Below are 15,904 nucleotides of genomic sequence, written 5' to 3'. Positions count from 1 at the left end.
TGGATCTTCATCGTTGGGTCTTCGTTGCCATGTGCAGGCTTTCTTTAGTTGCGGTGAGCAGGGGCTACTCTTCGTTGGGGTGCACGGGCTTCCCATTGAGGTGGCTCCTCTTTTGCGGAGCGCGGGCTCTAGGCGTATGGGCTTCAGTAGTTGTGGCACGAGGGCTCAGTAGTTGTGGCTTACGGGCTCTAGAGCACAGGCTCTGCAGTTGTGGTGCGCGGGCTTAGTTGCTCTGTGGCATGTCCCAGACCAGGGCTCGAACCTCTGTCCCCCGCATTGGCAGGAGGATTCTTAAGCACTGTGCCACCAGGGAAGTCCCTGGGTCAAAGAGATTTAAGGAAAGCCTCAGTGAGGGCTCTGGGAAAGAAACTTCCTAAATCTTTAGCGTCATGGAAAGACAGGCTCTCTCTTTTCTTATAAGTTGTGAATGAGGAAGCACAGAGTTCCCGTTGCCACTGGCAGTCGTGCCACAACAATAAAGGTAATTGGATTTAGGGTAAAGACTAAACTGTGGATGCCAGAGCAAAGAAGCAGAAGATGATGCAGTTATCATTTAGCTATGGGGTCCTGCCCTAACTCTTTCTTTGTTGTTTAAACCAATGTGAGTTGACTTTTCTGTTACTTGCTGCTCAATGCATCCTACCTGATACAGAGAATTTGGTGCCAGGAATAGAGGTGATGCAAATAACAGACTTAGTGGGTTGTATGGTGGCCCTCCAAAAAACACGTCCACACCCTAATCCTTAGAACCTGTGAACGTTACCTTCCTTGGAAAAGGGGTCTTCGGCAGATGTGATTAAGTTACATTTAATTATTTTCAAGTTCAGCTGGATGTTGAAGAGACACCAACTAAAGACATTTTAATTTTAAAAATTCACATTTGACCTTTATTACGTGATCACTCCTCAAGATCAAAAGTCTTTTCAATAGAACTTCATATGGCTCAGAAGTTTAAGGATTTTTAAAGAATAATAATTTCGTTTCATGACTTTTTTTTTTTTTTTTGCGGTATGCGGGCCTATCACTGTTGTGGCCTCTCCCGTTGCGGAGCACAGGCTCCGGACGCACAGGTCCAGAGGCCATGGCTCACAGGCCCAGCCGCTCCGTGGCACGTGGGATCTTCCCGGACCGGGGCACGAACCCATGTCCCCTGCATCGGCAGGCGGACTCTCAACCACTGTGCCACCAGGGAAGCCCATCGTTTCCTGACTTTTTTGACAATGTTACTAATTACGGGCATTTATTCTCCTGTAACTAAAATCCTAGCCTGGGAATCTAAACACCTGAGTTCTGTCAAGGCTGTGATGCTAGGCGACCTCCCATAAGTCACTTCCTCCTCTGAGCATTAGTTACTCCTATGGAACTATCAGCAGTTTCCAAGTGCCCAGATGCATCAGAATCATCTAGGTCCTTTTGACAAATACAGATTTCTGGGCCCCACCCAAGCCTAAAGAACCAGATTTTCTAACACCAAGGCCCAGGAATCTGTATTTTAATTAACCAGGTGATTATGATATACACAGCCAAGTTGGGGAACTACTGAATTAGATAAACTCTAGTGTTCCTCGTAGCTCCAAAAATTTGATTTTCTGATTTCTGTTTCTTCTATCGCTATCCTGTCTCTGCTACTAGATATTGTGCTAAAATACAAAAACAAAACCACAAAATAAAGAGTGAAAAACCAAGACCATGATTCAATCATATTTCTATGCTTCTAGCACCTACACAGTGCCTCGTCTATAGTAGGCACTCAGGTAATATTTGAAGAATTAATCAATGGTGATTAAACAAACGAGTGTTACTTCATGTGTAACACTTTCTACCTATGGATATAGAAATCCATAAAAGAGAGAGAAAATACTATGATAAACTTTTGCATGATATAATCTTGCACTCCCTGTTTGTCCTACTACATACTTCAAATAATGGTTTATGTGAATAAGGTTAATGCATATTTAGAGACACGAGAGGAAAGTGGTTGAGTTCTCCTGTGGGCTACATAATCCCACAAAATTTCCCAGTGGTGGTGATAACTGAGGGAGGCTCATGATTCAGCAGGAACTAGTTTTCCTCTCCTTGACTCCTCCAGGTCAAGAAAAAGCCATATCCTGATTGGGTGACAGATGTTCTTGGGGCCAGGCTGCAGGTCTTTGAACCTGTAAAGGCCCCCTCAGGTTTCTGTGAGGCCCCAGTGAGTAGGAACACCTTCTGTTAGAAGTTATCCATAAATTCACCACCAACAGGTAGGGTGTCAGCCAAGCAAGGTGTCCCCAGAACATCTGATACCCCCTCATGTGACCCTACAGTGCCTCCTCCTCTGTACTCCACTGACCACCCCTTGGGCTTCCCCAGCTCGGACACTGTCTGCTGGCCTTGGAAGGTACCGCCTCAGGATGAAATCTGTCACAGGGGTGGGAAACTTAGCCAAGGGGAGGTAGAGGAGTTTGACATCCAGGCCAGGGTTGTAGTGGATGCGGGGGTTCCGGGAAACAGTAGCGTGCTCCATGCTGTTAGTGATTTCACTGATCCTTGACTCTGCCAGCTGCATCGTGTTCTTTAACTTGTCAGTATCTGTTTGAGGGTACAAGAGGGGGAAAAATCAAAGGCTCTATTATTCTTCATTAAAGATTGTTTCTTCTGAATTCCATCCAAGCTCCTTTTTCACCGGACCACTGATCTAGCATTTCAGGCAGATTTCACAAGCTCCAGGTTGCCCCTTAAACAAACACCCTATAAATAATCTTATTTCTCTTCCCGAATTCAATAGTTGTGAATTGAATTCCTACTATTGCATTAGACTAGCAATGAGGAGAACTGTGCCCAGTTCTGCCACTTATTAGTTGTGTGACTTTGAGCTTAAACTATCATCATCTGTAAAATGGGGATAATAATACCTGCCCTAGAGAATAATAAAGATGAATAATAGCAGGGTAGACAGTGGAGGAAAGAGGAGTGAAAACAGGTGAATATAAGTGCACAGAAAAATTGGAAGGAAATAAGGAAAAATACTGTCTGTCTGTTGAAATTCCTAGTTGCTGGAGGTTTTTTTTCCTCCTGTGGACTTCCTAGAGTTTCCAAATTTTCTACCAAAGCATGCAGGGAAACGATGTTATTAAAAAATAGTAACACTGCCTTTGCTTTGGTCATAAGGTCATTATGGGGCTCAGATGAGCTAAGGCACAGACCGGTACCTTGTAAGGCTCTAGCAAATGTGAGGGGCTGTTCCGTTAGCATGGTACACACGGGTGTGGAGATGGGTCCAAGTCTGCTGTAGCTTACAACACAGATAGGAGACAAGCCACACGATACACTTAGGGAGCCCTGATCTGCACCCTCACCCCAAGACTCTGGGAAGGGGGTAGCTCAGTGGGACTCATATTTCACTGAGCGCCCCAAGGACTCAGGAGGAAGTGGTGCCTGAGAGTCAGACTTCGTGATAAGGGATTAGAACTTGAAAACAAAGAGGGAGCAAAAGCTAGCCTGACTTTGGGGGTGGTCCAGGAAGGCAGAGAAGTCACCCCTTCTGTGCAGGACACTGGTGGGCAGTTGATGAGGGCAGAACAGTGTCGTTCAAGTATGCTTTAGCCATCTCTCCGACTCCGAGGAACTCCCTTTCTGTTTCTTAAAGAGAAAACTACTGTAGTGAAAAGAGGTAAACTACATATTAGGGGTCCCAAAAAGAGCCACACTGACTTAAAGCCAGGCTGTCTATAGAGCAATAATGTCTTAGGAATCCGACACTCTGTGCTCCATCCTTGGGTCTGACACAGAGTCCACCACCAACAGGTTCCAGGCAGGGAAGCGAGTGTCAAAGGACTCATTCATGAAGCTCAGGGTTACAGCTCCCTCAGAGGGAGGGAAGGCTGTGTGGGCTGATGAGGATGAGGCAAGCTGATGGGATGAGATGGCTTTGGACCCACAAGCTGATGGGGTGGAAGAAGCTGCCTGAGACTCTGAAATAGTCTAAGGCACATCCTTTCCATGTTCTCTCAAATAGTTATTGCACTCCTGCTTTGTGCTGGGCACCCAGCTAGACATGGATTGAGGGAGACAGGGGTACCCTTTAGCCCCTGTCAGTCTCCTGGACAGTGAGGAAGAACTCAGGCTTTGCATTTGGGCATCCAGGAAACGTTTGTGCTATTGTGAGAATTCAGCAAAATAAAGTCTATAAAACAGCAGGCACTAGGCTTTGGCACTCAGTATGGACCCAACGGTCCTAGTCCCTCCCTAGGAAGAAAGGGGACTAAAAGGGGAATTTTTGGTGGCTTCCCTGGCAGGGTTGAGATAAAGAAAGAAACTTGGCAGGTGGCTGTGTTGCTGCGAAGTATGCTAACAAGCCAGGCTGTGCTCTGTGAGGACCAGAGCACTGTGTCCTGTTCACATGCTTATCCCAGTGACTCTGTGTGCTGCTTCTTCGGGTATGTGCCTAGGTTAGGTTGCTATTAACTAGTCATTTCCAATATGGTTCTATTTTGGGGATAGCTAAAAATCACTCCAAGATACCTGGCCTGTTCCCCGATTCACAAGCCAGGGGCCTGTTTGGCCATAACAGCTTGCTGGAGTTCGTGTCCAGTGGTGCTTGTGACCACTCCTAAATATTTCTTCAGTCTGTCTCCACAGCACCCGTCCCCCCGCCAACACTACCCCACATACATACATACTTCCCACAGTGCCCAAGATCTTTCACTTCATGCCTTTGTTGGTCCTTCACTGGGTTTCTGAGGTGGCCTCCCAGCTGGTCTCACGTCTCCACCCTCATCTTTCCCACGGCACACAAGTCTGATCAGGTCATTTCAGAGCCATTTAATAAAAGGCTCTCCAGGGCTTCCCTGGTGGCGCAGTGGTTGAGAGTCCGCCTGCCGATGCAGGGGACACGGGTTCGTGCCCCGGTCCGGGAAGATCCCACATGCCGCGGAGTGTCTGGGCCCATGAGCCATGGCCGCTGAGCCTGCGCGTCCGGAGCCTGTGCTCTGCAACGGGAGAGGCCACAACAGTGAGAGGCCCGCGTACTGCAAAAAAAAAAAAAAAAAAAAAAAAAAAAAAGGCTCTCCAAAGTCCTTCAGGATGAGAGCCACACTTCTGTTTTTTTTTTTTTTTTTTACAGCCACACTTCTTATTGGAGCCATCAAAGTCTTCTACTATCCGACTCGTAACGTCTCCCGGCTTCATTCCCATGCCCACCTCTTTACACTTTACACTCAGGCCAGACTAGTCATAACAACGATGGCTAAGATTGTTGAGCCCTTATCATATGGCTGAGCTGAGTACTTTACATTCTTGTTTAACTCTCCTAACAACCCACGAGAGAGGAATTATTATACTTTATCGTGGAGAGACTGAAGGATAGAGAGTTGTGTAACACGGTTAGAGGGATTACTGTCGTCTATAGCTTGCATCCACACCACCTTCGAAAGCACACAAGTGCTATGGCAGGTCTCCAAACTGTTGCTCGTGCTCTTCCCTCTGTGAAACATTTGCCATCTTTTTCCCTTTTGGTGAACTCCTATTGATTCTTCAAAACCCACTAGGACACCAATGGTCACCTCTGTGAAGGCTTTTGTGACAGCAGAATTAAGTCCCTGTACTGTTGCTTTGTTTGTTTGTTTTTATAATTTACGTCATTTATTTAATTAATTTATTAATTTATGGCTGTGTTGGGTCTTAGTTTCTGTGCGTGGGCTTTCTCTAGTTGCGGCGAGCGGGGGCCACTCTTCATCGCGGTGCGCGGCCCTCTCACTGTCGCAGCCTCTCCTGTTGCGGAGCAGTAGCTCCAGACGCTCAGGCTCAGTAGTTGCTTTGTTTTGTATGTATGTCCATTGTTGCACAATTTGTGTGGCGTTATACTTGCTTTCAGACCTCCCCTTCTAGATTCCTAGAGATTTTTGTCTCATCTGTGTATCCCAGTAAACACTAGTAAAACTGAAGTAAAAATTAGAGTATGATCACTCGGAAAATTTTTTATCTAAAAGTAGTCAAATGCCTGCATAAAAATTTTCCTCTGAAATCGTGGAGAGAACTACAGATGAATCAGCCTATAGTATTTTTTTTTTCAGCCTATAGTATTTTATAACCCAACCCTTACTTTTCTCCTGAAGAACATCAGCTTTTCAACAGTGGTTTTCAGAGGAAGTTCGCCTTTCTACACATACTTTTATGGACCTCGCTGAAGACTCTACAGCTTCTGCCTGCATTGAGCTACTTAGAAAACGCCTTTGTGAGGTTTCCAGATGCTGGCTGAGTCTGTGTTTCACCCCAGCCTCATAGTGACCCCATAAATAATTTGGATCCTTCTTTGCTAACTGAGAGTTTTAGGGGAAACTCACAAGGAATATATATTATCCTCCCCCCAACCCCCAAACAGCTATTCCCCTTGTTTGTAGCAACAGCTACAGATTTCTCTCTGGGAATCCACGCCTCTTCCATTCTGAGTCCTTTGGTCTAGGTAGAGTGCATGACCCAGCCTGAGCCAATCAGAGCTTCACATTTCCCCGGGCACAGTGATGGGCTCAGGGTTGAGTACATCCTGCAATTCCCTCTGCTCCTGCCATCACTGGCCCACCAAGTCAGAGTAAATCTTAGACCGTTTGGGGGAGCTACTGGAAAGGACTATCCTGGGAGGAGATGAGGAGATACTGCAGCCATGGGACCCCACCAACAGGGGAGAGAGCTGTAAGCCTGAAGCTAGTACAGAAGAAGCAGAGCCAAGAAATAGGGTGATTTGAAATGAAAATAGAGCTTTCCTCAGCTAGTGAAGGGTTTACCACGGCTGGATTGTAAAGGACAAGTGTCAGCTGAGTGAGCACAAGACAAAGGGCAGTCACATGGATTAGCACAGCTGGTGTATTAGCTCTAATTCTATCGATTTATTTAGCATTTGAAACATCCAGCCCTCTGTTCAAATATTTATTGTAATTCCTGGTTACTTTAAGACCTCTAACAGGCCTGAATAAATCTATAAGTACTGAAAAAAAAAAAGAAATAGGGTGAAAGCAGGTCCTAAGAACATCATTTGTGGACTGGATCAGGCAGTGCCTGAAGCCCATATCCTTATACTTTTTAGTAATAAGCATCAAGAAATTCCTTTTCTGCTTAAATGATTTGGGTTGGATTTTCTGTCACCTGTAACTGAGAAAGCCCTAACTGATCCTCAGAACTTTTTACTTCTCCTCACAGAATTCTAATATGTCCAGAACTGAAAGATTACTTTCCCCAAGGAATACTTCTCCAAATACTTCTCCCTGACTTTTCCCTAAATCAATGAATGAATGATGCCTCCACCCATCAGGTTTCTTGAACTAAACCTAGCACTCGTCCTGGATGGCTTTCTCTCCCTCCCAGTACCAGGAGGTCTCATACACACCGGGCATCTATCAACTTCTTTCCGTCTCCTCCACTTCTCTGTAGCCCAAACCACCGACATGTGTAGCCTGGAATACTGCAGCAACCACAGCAGGCTTCCCCAATCACAAATCAGATCACATCCTTAATCCTCAGTGTGCTTTGATGCTCTAATTTATCCTGGGTCTCTTCTGCTCCCCGCCCCCCGCCCCGCACTGCTCCCCACCCTCTGGTATCCTTAAAGTTCCTCTAAGGGAACTCAGTGCCTCAGGGCCTTCCTGAAAAAACTTTCTTGCCTATCCACTTTCCAACAATGCCTAACTTATTCTTCCCCAAAGTCAACTCAGAGAAGCCCTCCCTACACCATAATCTAAACTGGGGCCCCACTCCCAACCCTATTCTTTTTTTCATGGCCTTGTGTTTCTTCCCATGGTCATTATCCACATTTGTCACTAAATGTGTGTGTTGTTATTAAGATCTATCTCCGCCACTGGACCTTAAGCTGCAGGCAGCCAGCTGTGTGCCCTGCTGCTTTGTGCACTCTCACCCCCGGCCCTACCCAGTGCCTGGCATGTGGTAGGTGCTCAATAAAATGTGCATTAGGTGAATAAATGGCTGTTATGGTTTTTAAGTTGTGGTGTCTTGGCTTTTTACTCTGTGGATGTATGAGGTCTAGGAGAGCAATTCACTAAAATAACCACCCCTGCCCCCCAGACAGTTAGATACCTGCCATTAATTTAACTGAGTGATTATATTTAGCCCATTCAGAGTTTCTGGGTATATGTTTAAAATTCATCACTTTGGATTTTGGATGATTGCTAGTTAAGAATATCTCTTTGCAACACAGCTCGCAGGTACCAGTGTACTAGAGAAAAGGAGGCCATGCTCTTTTTCTCTATTACACTGGTAATAGATAAAAACAACAAACTTTTAAATCAAATTGTTCCTACCAGGAAGCAGATAATATTCTAAGCACTTTTTATATATTAACTCATTTAATTTTTATAACCCATTACAGATGAGAAAACTGAGCAACTGGCCCAAGGCAAGCAGGAGAGATGAAATTTACAGTCAGGCAGCCTAGTTTCAGAGTCTAAGAGCTTAAAACCACAACAGGAAATTGCCTCTCAGGGATGCTCATGGAAGTCAAGTAAAAGAGAGGGGAAAAAAGTCTGGGTTAGGGAAATATATGACTAGGCCACTGAGGCCCAAATGGAGCAGGACGGGACTGAGAGCCGGCTGCTTCACTCTGGACCGAGGGACCCTCCTGAGCCAGAAAAATGCCAGCCCCACCTTTCCGTCCCACACAAGGGCAGCTCCAAGGGTGGCCCTGAGGGGCTGTTCCCCCTCCAGGCACTTGGAGGGGAGAAAGGGAGAGAAGCAGGAAGTCTTGTGAATGATCCTCTCCTGAAACCAACTGGCTTGGCTTTGGGATTAGAGGCTCCGAGTGAATGTGGGGCCGCCCAGTCCTCTCCCTACCACGAGGTACTCCACCAGGTCTTTTGGCCAATCCCTCCTCCGCTGCACCTGCAGGCCACCCCTCCTCTTGTTCTCCAATGGTGGGGGCTCCGTGCATCCCTCAGACTGGAAGAGTTCCCCAAACTGTGAGTTTGGGACAGTATAGTAAACAGCTGTGATGTCCCTCCTCTACTCTCCAGAAACACCTGAGATTCACAGGAGACTCTTAGGCCAGGGAGAAAGAGAACTCCCAGAGCCCCTTCCTTTAAAACATTCGTGTGATTTTCCTCTTTACTGATTGGACAAGCACTTAGTGCATGACAGAGACTTCACAGACATTAATCCTCACAGCAGCACTGTGAGGTAGGCACTATCATTAACTCCATTTTATAGATGAGAAGACTGAGGCTTAAGGCGACTAGGTAACATTCTCAAAGTCTCCTCCTAGCCCGTAAGTGGCAGAGCCAGGCTTCAAACCCAGGCAGTCTGGCTCAAGTAGCTGTGCTCTTAATAACTTCTCTGTACTCGTGGCAGTGCATTTTCACCTGATTCACCTGCATACGGATGTTTGGGGGGAAGGCAGGTGCCAGGGGCGGGTGGGCAGCATCTCTCTTAACACCCCCATCTCCCCGCAGCTATGGTTTTGTCACTCCCCCAGCAGTTCTCAAATCCCAGCTCTGCCACCAGCTGTGTGGCCTTGGGCTCATAACCCCTCTAAGCCTCCATTCCATCATCTGTAAAATGAAAGTGGGTCAGCGACCCCCAAGACCTTTCCATCCCTCTCAGAGACTCCTTTCTCTCCTGGGGAACGCACAGATATGGAAGTACTCCTCTCCATAGCTCTCGCGGGTCTCCTGAGGCAGCCGCTCCCACAGCTTGCACATGCTCTTCTCCATGCCCTCCAGGTCCTTCTTGCCCAGAATGGATGTCCGGTAGTTCCCCGGCTCAATGATGCTGACTTTCACCCCGAAGTAGTGGAGCTCACGCCTGGGAAAGAAGAGCTGGACTCAGTCTGGGACTCCACGATGACAAAGGATCATCAGGGCAAGTCACCTCTGACACCTCTAGAGGAGCTGATCTCCAGAGATCAGGAACTTGGAGGTGTGCCCCCCACCCCTGCACCAGGCCCAGCACTGCTTTCATGCAAATAAGCCCTTTCCCAAGCCTGTCTCTGGACAATTCACATTAGGCCAGCCTAGCCGGGAGGAATCTAGACCAAAGCCTTGCTCCGACCAGGTCCCTCCCACTCAGCCCCACCCACAATGCCTAGGTGGCAAAGGAGTGAAGGGATCTATGCAAGGCTTGCATCCTTCTCGGAGGGCTGCCCACAGCACATCTGCCCCCAGACCTCTCCGTCTGTTTGGAGGACTCTCCCTCCTACTCCCACAGGCCCAAGCAGCGTGTTGCTTATTCTGAGACGGCTCAAGGGAAGGCTGCTCATCACCACCCCACCTCTTCTCATCCCTCTTCTCTGGGTCCCTGAGGAAGGCCCCTGGAGGTCTAGCCTTCCTCCTGCTACTGTTTTAGCATCTTCTCTCCAGATCTCCCCTGCCCACAGGGTGCCCCCACCCAGCCCTCTCTTCCTAAGGTGAAACCCCCAGAACTCCTACCCTGAATGGTTTGGCACCTGGGCCCAGTCACCTGATGCTGTCAGAGAAGGCCTCGACGCCAAACTTAGAGACGCAGTAGCCGCCACCAGTGATAGCCACATGGCCACCAGAGCTGGACATTTTGACGACCCTGCCCTGGGCTTTCTTGACCATGGGCAGCTTATGGAGAGCCACTTCGATCAGTCCCACCAGGTTCACGTTGATCACCTTCACATAGTCTTCCTTGGTCAGCCATTCATTGGGACCATTGGGCAGGTCTACACCAGCATTGTTCACCAGGGCCCAGAGGCCTGGGGGCGCAATGGAGGGAGGGAGAACCAGACAAAAATCAGCAGTGTTTCTGGAAAAGCACAAGGGTCCACGAACCCCCAGCTCAGGGCTGCTGAGGATGGTTGAGCATGTCACAAGGCACAAGACAGCCAGTCTGGCAGCGTGGGGTGGGGAGCTATGACAGCCCAAAGGAACATGGGCATTTTACTCATGGGTTTTCCCTAAAGGGGCAGTTTTTCTGATTCACGCAGTCTGCCAGCTAGCTGGACACTGTACCAGCTACAATCCAGGCTTTAGCTAATAGCATCTAAGCTATTGGCTCTGGGAAAAGAGATCTCATTTTCATACCAATGAATTAATGTTTCAATTCCTTCCCCCATCATGCTTCCCCCTCTCTGTTCACCTGAGTGTAAGAAACCAACTCCATTTCACACATTACCAAAATTACTCTGTTCATTCATTCATTCATCCATTCACACATTCATTCATTTCATGCATCTGTCAGTTACAGAGGAAGGTGCTAGAGACATTAAATGAACAAAACATGGTCTTAATCCTCAGTGATCTCAGAAACCAGAGAAGAAATAAATAAGACTTATAAACAAATACAGAAGACATTTAAATAAAATAATTTTGGAAAAATGTGAAAAGGGCTCCCTTTGAGATATTTAAATTGAGTTGGTATAAATGGAGAGAAATATTGCTAGGTATTGTCCTTCAGCTCTGCAAGAGCCAGGCTTGAAGAGCCTCAGGTTCTAGTCCTGGTTCTACCTCCAGCCTTGGACAGGTCACTTCCTTTCCCTGGGCCTCAGGTTCATTGTTGAGTGGATTAGGACAGTTGTTTCCAACCTGTGGTTTGCAGTCCTGAGAGCTTTCAGGCTGAACCCCAGAACCTGATAAGGAAGGGAGATGCAGGAGAACCTCAATTTTCATTTGTCTTACATACTGAGGTTCCAAGTAAAATTCCACTTGGGGGAAGGACTTGGGGTTCCTTCCCTTCCCTCCCCTTATCTCACTACCCCACCTTGGCCTCTGTAGCCTCAAGATACTCTTCCACACACACGTGGGCAGGTCTAGACGTAAACACCAATCATGGTTCACCCCTTCCCCTAGGCCTGGGGTCCCCACACAAGCTGTGTCCCCATCCTATCTTTCTGCCTTCCTCCAAGTAGAGACCCCAGGAGACCAACTGGCTGGCAGGACTCAGAGCCTTCCCAGCTAGGGGAGACTCTTGTCTTACAGTGGAAGAAATGAGCTGCTGAGACCCAAAGACTGTAAAACCCGAGTGGTCTCTGCCTGTGGAGAAGGGACACGCACTCGCTGCTACCTCTGATCATCCCTGGTAAATAGCTCTGCCTGCTGGCAAACCAGGACAACTTTAATTTTTTTTTTTTTCCTGCAAAGAGAGCTAGAGAACTTTCAAAACAGTGTGAACAGCTTTAGGGTCATGCCAACTTGTCATGTCCAGAGACCCTGAGGGGCAAAAAGAAAGCATGCAAGTATCCCTTCCTCCCATTTCCCAGTGCTTCTTAGACCAAAGATGTTGCCCAATGGCCCCCCAGAGATGTCCCCATACTAATCCCTGGAACCTGTGAATATGGTGGATTACATGGGAAAGAGGAATTAAGGTAGCAGATGAAATTTAAATTGCTTAACTGACCTTAAAATGGGGAAATTATCGTGGATTAGCTTGGCAAGCCCAATATAATCACAAAGGTCCTTCTAAGTGGAGAGGGAGCCAGAAGACAGAGAACCAGAGAGATGGCAGCCTGAAAAAGACTCAGCCCAACCTTGCGGCCTTGAAGATGAAGAAGGTCGTGAACCAAGGAATGCAGGAGGCCTTTAGAAGCTGGAAAAGGCGATGAAATGCAATCTTCCCTAGAGCTCGGTTAACACTTTGATTTTAGTCCAGTGAGACCCATTTGGGACTTCTGACTTCCAGAACTATAAGATAATAAATTTGTGCTCTTTTAAGCCACCGACTTTGTGTGCACTTGTTACAGCAGCAACAGGAAACTAATTAATATACCCAGGGAGTCATGAACACAAGGGGCTCAAAGCTGAATGTAGGGCACTGGGCGGAGGCAGCCTGGTGAAGAGAGAAACTGACTCTTGCTGAATTATTCATAAGTTAGTTCATTTGACAAATATTTATTGAGCACCTTACTAGATGCCAGACACTGTTCTAAGCACTAAGGATATATAATAAATAAAAGGAAAAACACCTCCCCCACTAGAAGCTTTATTCTAGCAGGAGAAATAGAAAATAAATAAGAAAAATAAGTAAAATAGATTGAATATTGGATAGCGGTAGATGCCAAGGAGGAAAATAAAGCAAGAGTTATTGTCTGCCCCTCCTGGGCCCCAGAGCTCTCCTGCCCTGACTCGTGTGCACAGACCCCAGATGAGCTCCCTCAGGAGTCAGGACTTCCCCCAGGCTGCTCCTTCTACAACTGAGCCACCCTGTTCCTCCATTCCTACACCCACATCTTGCGTGTGGGAAGATCCCTGGGTGGGTCCCCATTCAGTCCTAGTCCATCCCTAGCCCACAGCCTCCTTTCCCAATAAGAGCAGCCACCCTGACATAGGCACTTACCCTTAGGTCAACCTGGCATCCATCATGATATGAAGAAGAGGAGAGATCTCGCTCCCCACCCTGCAGTCTAGCCTGACACAGTCAAGGAGAGCAAATGTCCCCACTCAGGGAGTCCAACCTCATGTTCCCTCTCTCCTCCCCCTAGCCTGATCCCGACAAGAAATGTGCTCACATTTTTATAGGAGCTGATAGTTAGGACTACCAAAGTCCCAGTGAGGCAACTCCACCTTTCCGACAGACGGAATGCATATTCCCTCCCTGAACTTCTAGCGCAACCTCCCCCAAACCCTGCTAACCCTCTGAGTTTCTGGGAAAGAAAACTTCCTTGGGAAATCACCTCTCCATGTGGACGGTCCAAACCCTGCAACAGGTCCAATCCCACTGAGCTACAGGCCCGGCCCCTTTCTCTACATCACCTCTCCCATCCCATCTGAACAACAGGGTCCCTGATAACTCTCAGATACCTGCAGGAGAAAGAGAGAAAAAGAAGGATAAACTGAGAAAGCCAAGGAATGCAATTCGTCCCACCTTGCTCTCCCACTTGGTCCTTCACCCACTGGGCTGCTGCTTTGATGCTCTCAGTCTTGGTGACATCCAATAGGGTGGTCTCCAGCTGGTAGGAGGTATCCTGCTGAAGCTTCTGGGCCCCCTCCTCAGTGAAGCAAGCAGCCAGCACCCGCATGCCCCGATCAACCAGCTGCATGGCCAGGAGGTTCCCGAATCCCGAGTCACAGCCCGTGATGAAGACGTACTTGTCAGAGAGGTTGCGGACCAGATTGCAGTTCTTGAACGTACAAGTCCATAAAGGAGAGGTCCGTGATAGCCGCCATGGCAGAGGGGAGAGGTGATGGCCAAGAAGAATCGGGCTCAGAAGATAGCAGGAGAGGCTGGTCCTCTGAGCCCCAGTCTGCTGGAGCCTGTTGAGAAGGGCTCTCCCCCCTTCTGCTGCCGGCGACAGATGCACAGCCCCTGGGTGAGCCACTCTATAACTTGTATAGGTGGATGCATCACCATGCCAATTTGCCTAGATGCAAGAAGTTCAAGTCCAACCTGAAGCTTTGTCACTTCAGACAGCCCTGGTGGCTCCCTCTCTCTCTCCCCCAGCCGTAATGGGTGAAGATGCCAAGGATGGGAAAAACCACAGTGGTGATGTTAGTGCTGAGAAGTGGCTCCCCTGGGTGGTCTGAGCAGAGGAAAGAAGGAAGGAGGACTCAGCCCAGAGGACCCTCCTGGAAATCCCCCACTTCCAGCCCAGGGATCAAAATCCTTTGTCATGAATGCGGGCATGTGAAGAAATGTAACTGTTATTTTCGGTGGAAAAATTAAGACAAATTCACTAATGCAAAACAAAGAAAATCGGTTTTGTGCCCTGCAAACCCCAAGAGAATTCCAGGTTATCAGCTCTTTGGAATTCTCTGTCCTTAGGTGAGTCTCCATTGCGAGAGATGATGAGAAATAAAGGGTCTGCCCCAGGGTGGATGTGCCTCCGTTGTCCTGAGGTCAGAGGCAGCAGGCCCCCGCTTAAGGGAAACTGGTTATGTGAGGCCCCAACTCCCAGAAAGCAGAAACCCCTGACGGGCTCAGGGCCTGGGTCCTGGGGAGGTGATGCTCAGGTCACCAGTGAGGAGTCCCCACTGCACTCCAAGCGGGTCCAGCACCCCCCTCACCCAGCAACCAGGTAAATGGAGGGAGTCAAGGACCGAGGACACAGAAGCTCCCCCGGGCAGGACCCCCAGTGAGCATTTTTCTTCTACCTCCAGGACCAGATACACGCTAGGCTGAGCTGAGGAGCCTGAAGGGGGGTGATGTCCGTGAAAGGAAGGGACTGTACAGTCAACTGACACAGTGGCTCATGGAAAATGCAGAGGGAAGGGAGGCCAGGAGTCAAAATGATTCTGATAACAGGTAGAACCCCGGGTGTCAAGAAAAGTCAGGAGGAGACACTTAGGGCATCGGGAGAGAGGCAGGAGAATAGAGAGTTCTGATATGAGCATTACTGAGACGGAGGCCGAGCTAGATGATAAACATCATTGAGACTGAGGTCCAGCCAGATGATGAGGAAGGCTCATGAATGCCCTGGGCAGCTGTGGGAAGGGCCTGGGGCCAAGTCATTGGCCCCGAGAGGGGATGACGTATGGGAAGAGCAGAGGACCGGGGTCAGGGACTTAGAAAACTCTCAGGGTCAGGACTGGGAGGGAAGGGAGAGATTCCAGGCAATGGAGCAAAGAACACACAGAAAGGTAGAAGGGAAGCCAGTAAAGAAAAGGAAGCAAGGATATGAGACAGAGGTATGAGTAGTGAGGGGCCATGCCCAGGGCTGCATAAAATATGGGGACAGAATTATGCTGGAGTTTGTGGTGGTTCTTTGGATAAACCTCTAGGGTCACCATTTCTCAGGATAGGCCTGAGAAAAGAGCCCAGGCTCATCCTGAGGGACCCGGGACAACTGCCTACACCTTCCCTGTCTAGAGGGTCTGACACAGAAATGGGGCCACAAAGTTCTCTAGAGTGAAGGGAAAAGGATGCATCTCTCTGCTCTATGCTATCTACCTACCAAGGTTAGTCAGCTCCAGAATGTCACCACAAATCTCAGAGAGTCTGGCCATTCTATACCAAGGGTGGTGGGAGTGGG

General features: G+C 48.3%; 1 protein-coding gene across 1 annotated transcript; it reads right to left on the bottom strand.

Moving 5' to 3' along the window:
- Window positions 1-2,290: 2,290 nt before the first annotated feature.
- SDR9C7 (short chain dehydrogenase/reductase family 9C member 7) lies at window positions 2,291-14,102 on the bottom strand. Its single transcript, XM_060167037.1, is given in 5 exon segments — window positions 2,291-2,571; window positions 9,611-9,783; window positions 10,438-10,696; window positions 13,801-14,062; window positions 14,064-14,102. Coding segments are annotated over 5 exon segments (1,014 nt in total).
- Between the last annotated feature and the right edge of the window lie 1,802 nt (window positions 14,103-15,904).

This window comes from Lagenorhynchus albirostris, chromosome 11 (assembly GCF_949774975.1).
Source record: "Lagenorhynchus albirostris chromosome 11, mLagAlb1.1, whole genome shotgun sequence".
Taxonomy (NCBI): domain Eukaryota; kingdom Metazoa; phylum Chordata; class Mammalia; order Artiodactyla; family Delphinidae; genus Lagenorhynchus; species Lagenorhynchus albirostris.
Note: the sequence above shows the minus strand (reverse complement) of the source record. Positions and strands in the feature narration are given on the sequence as shown.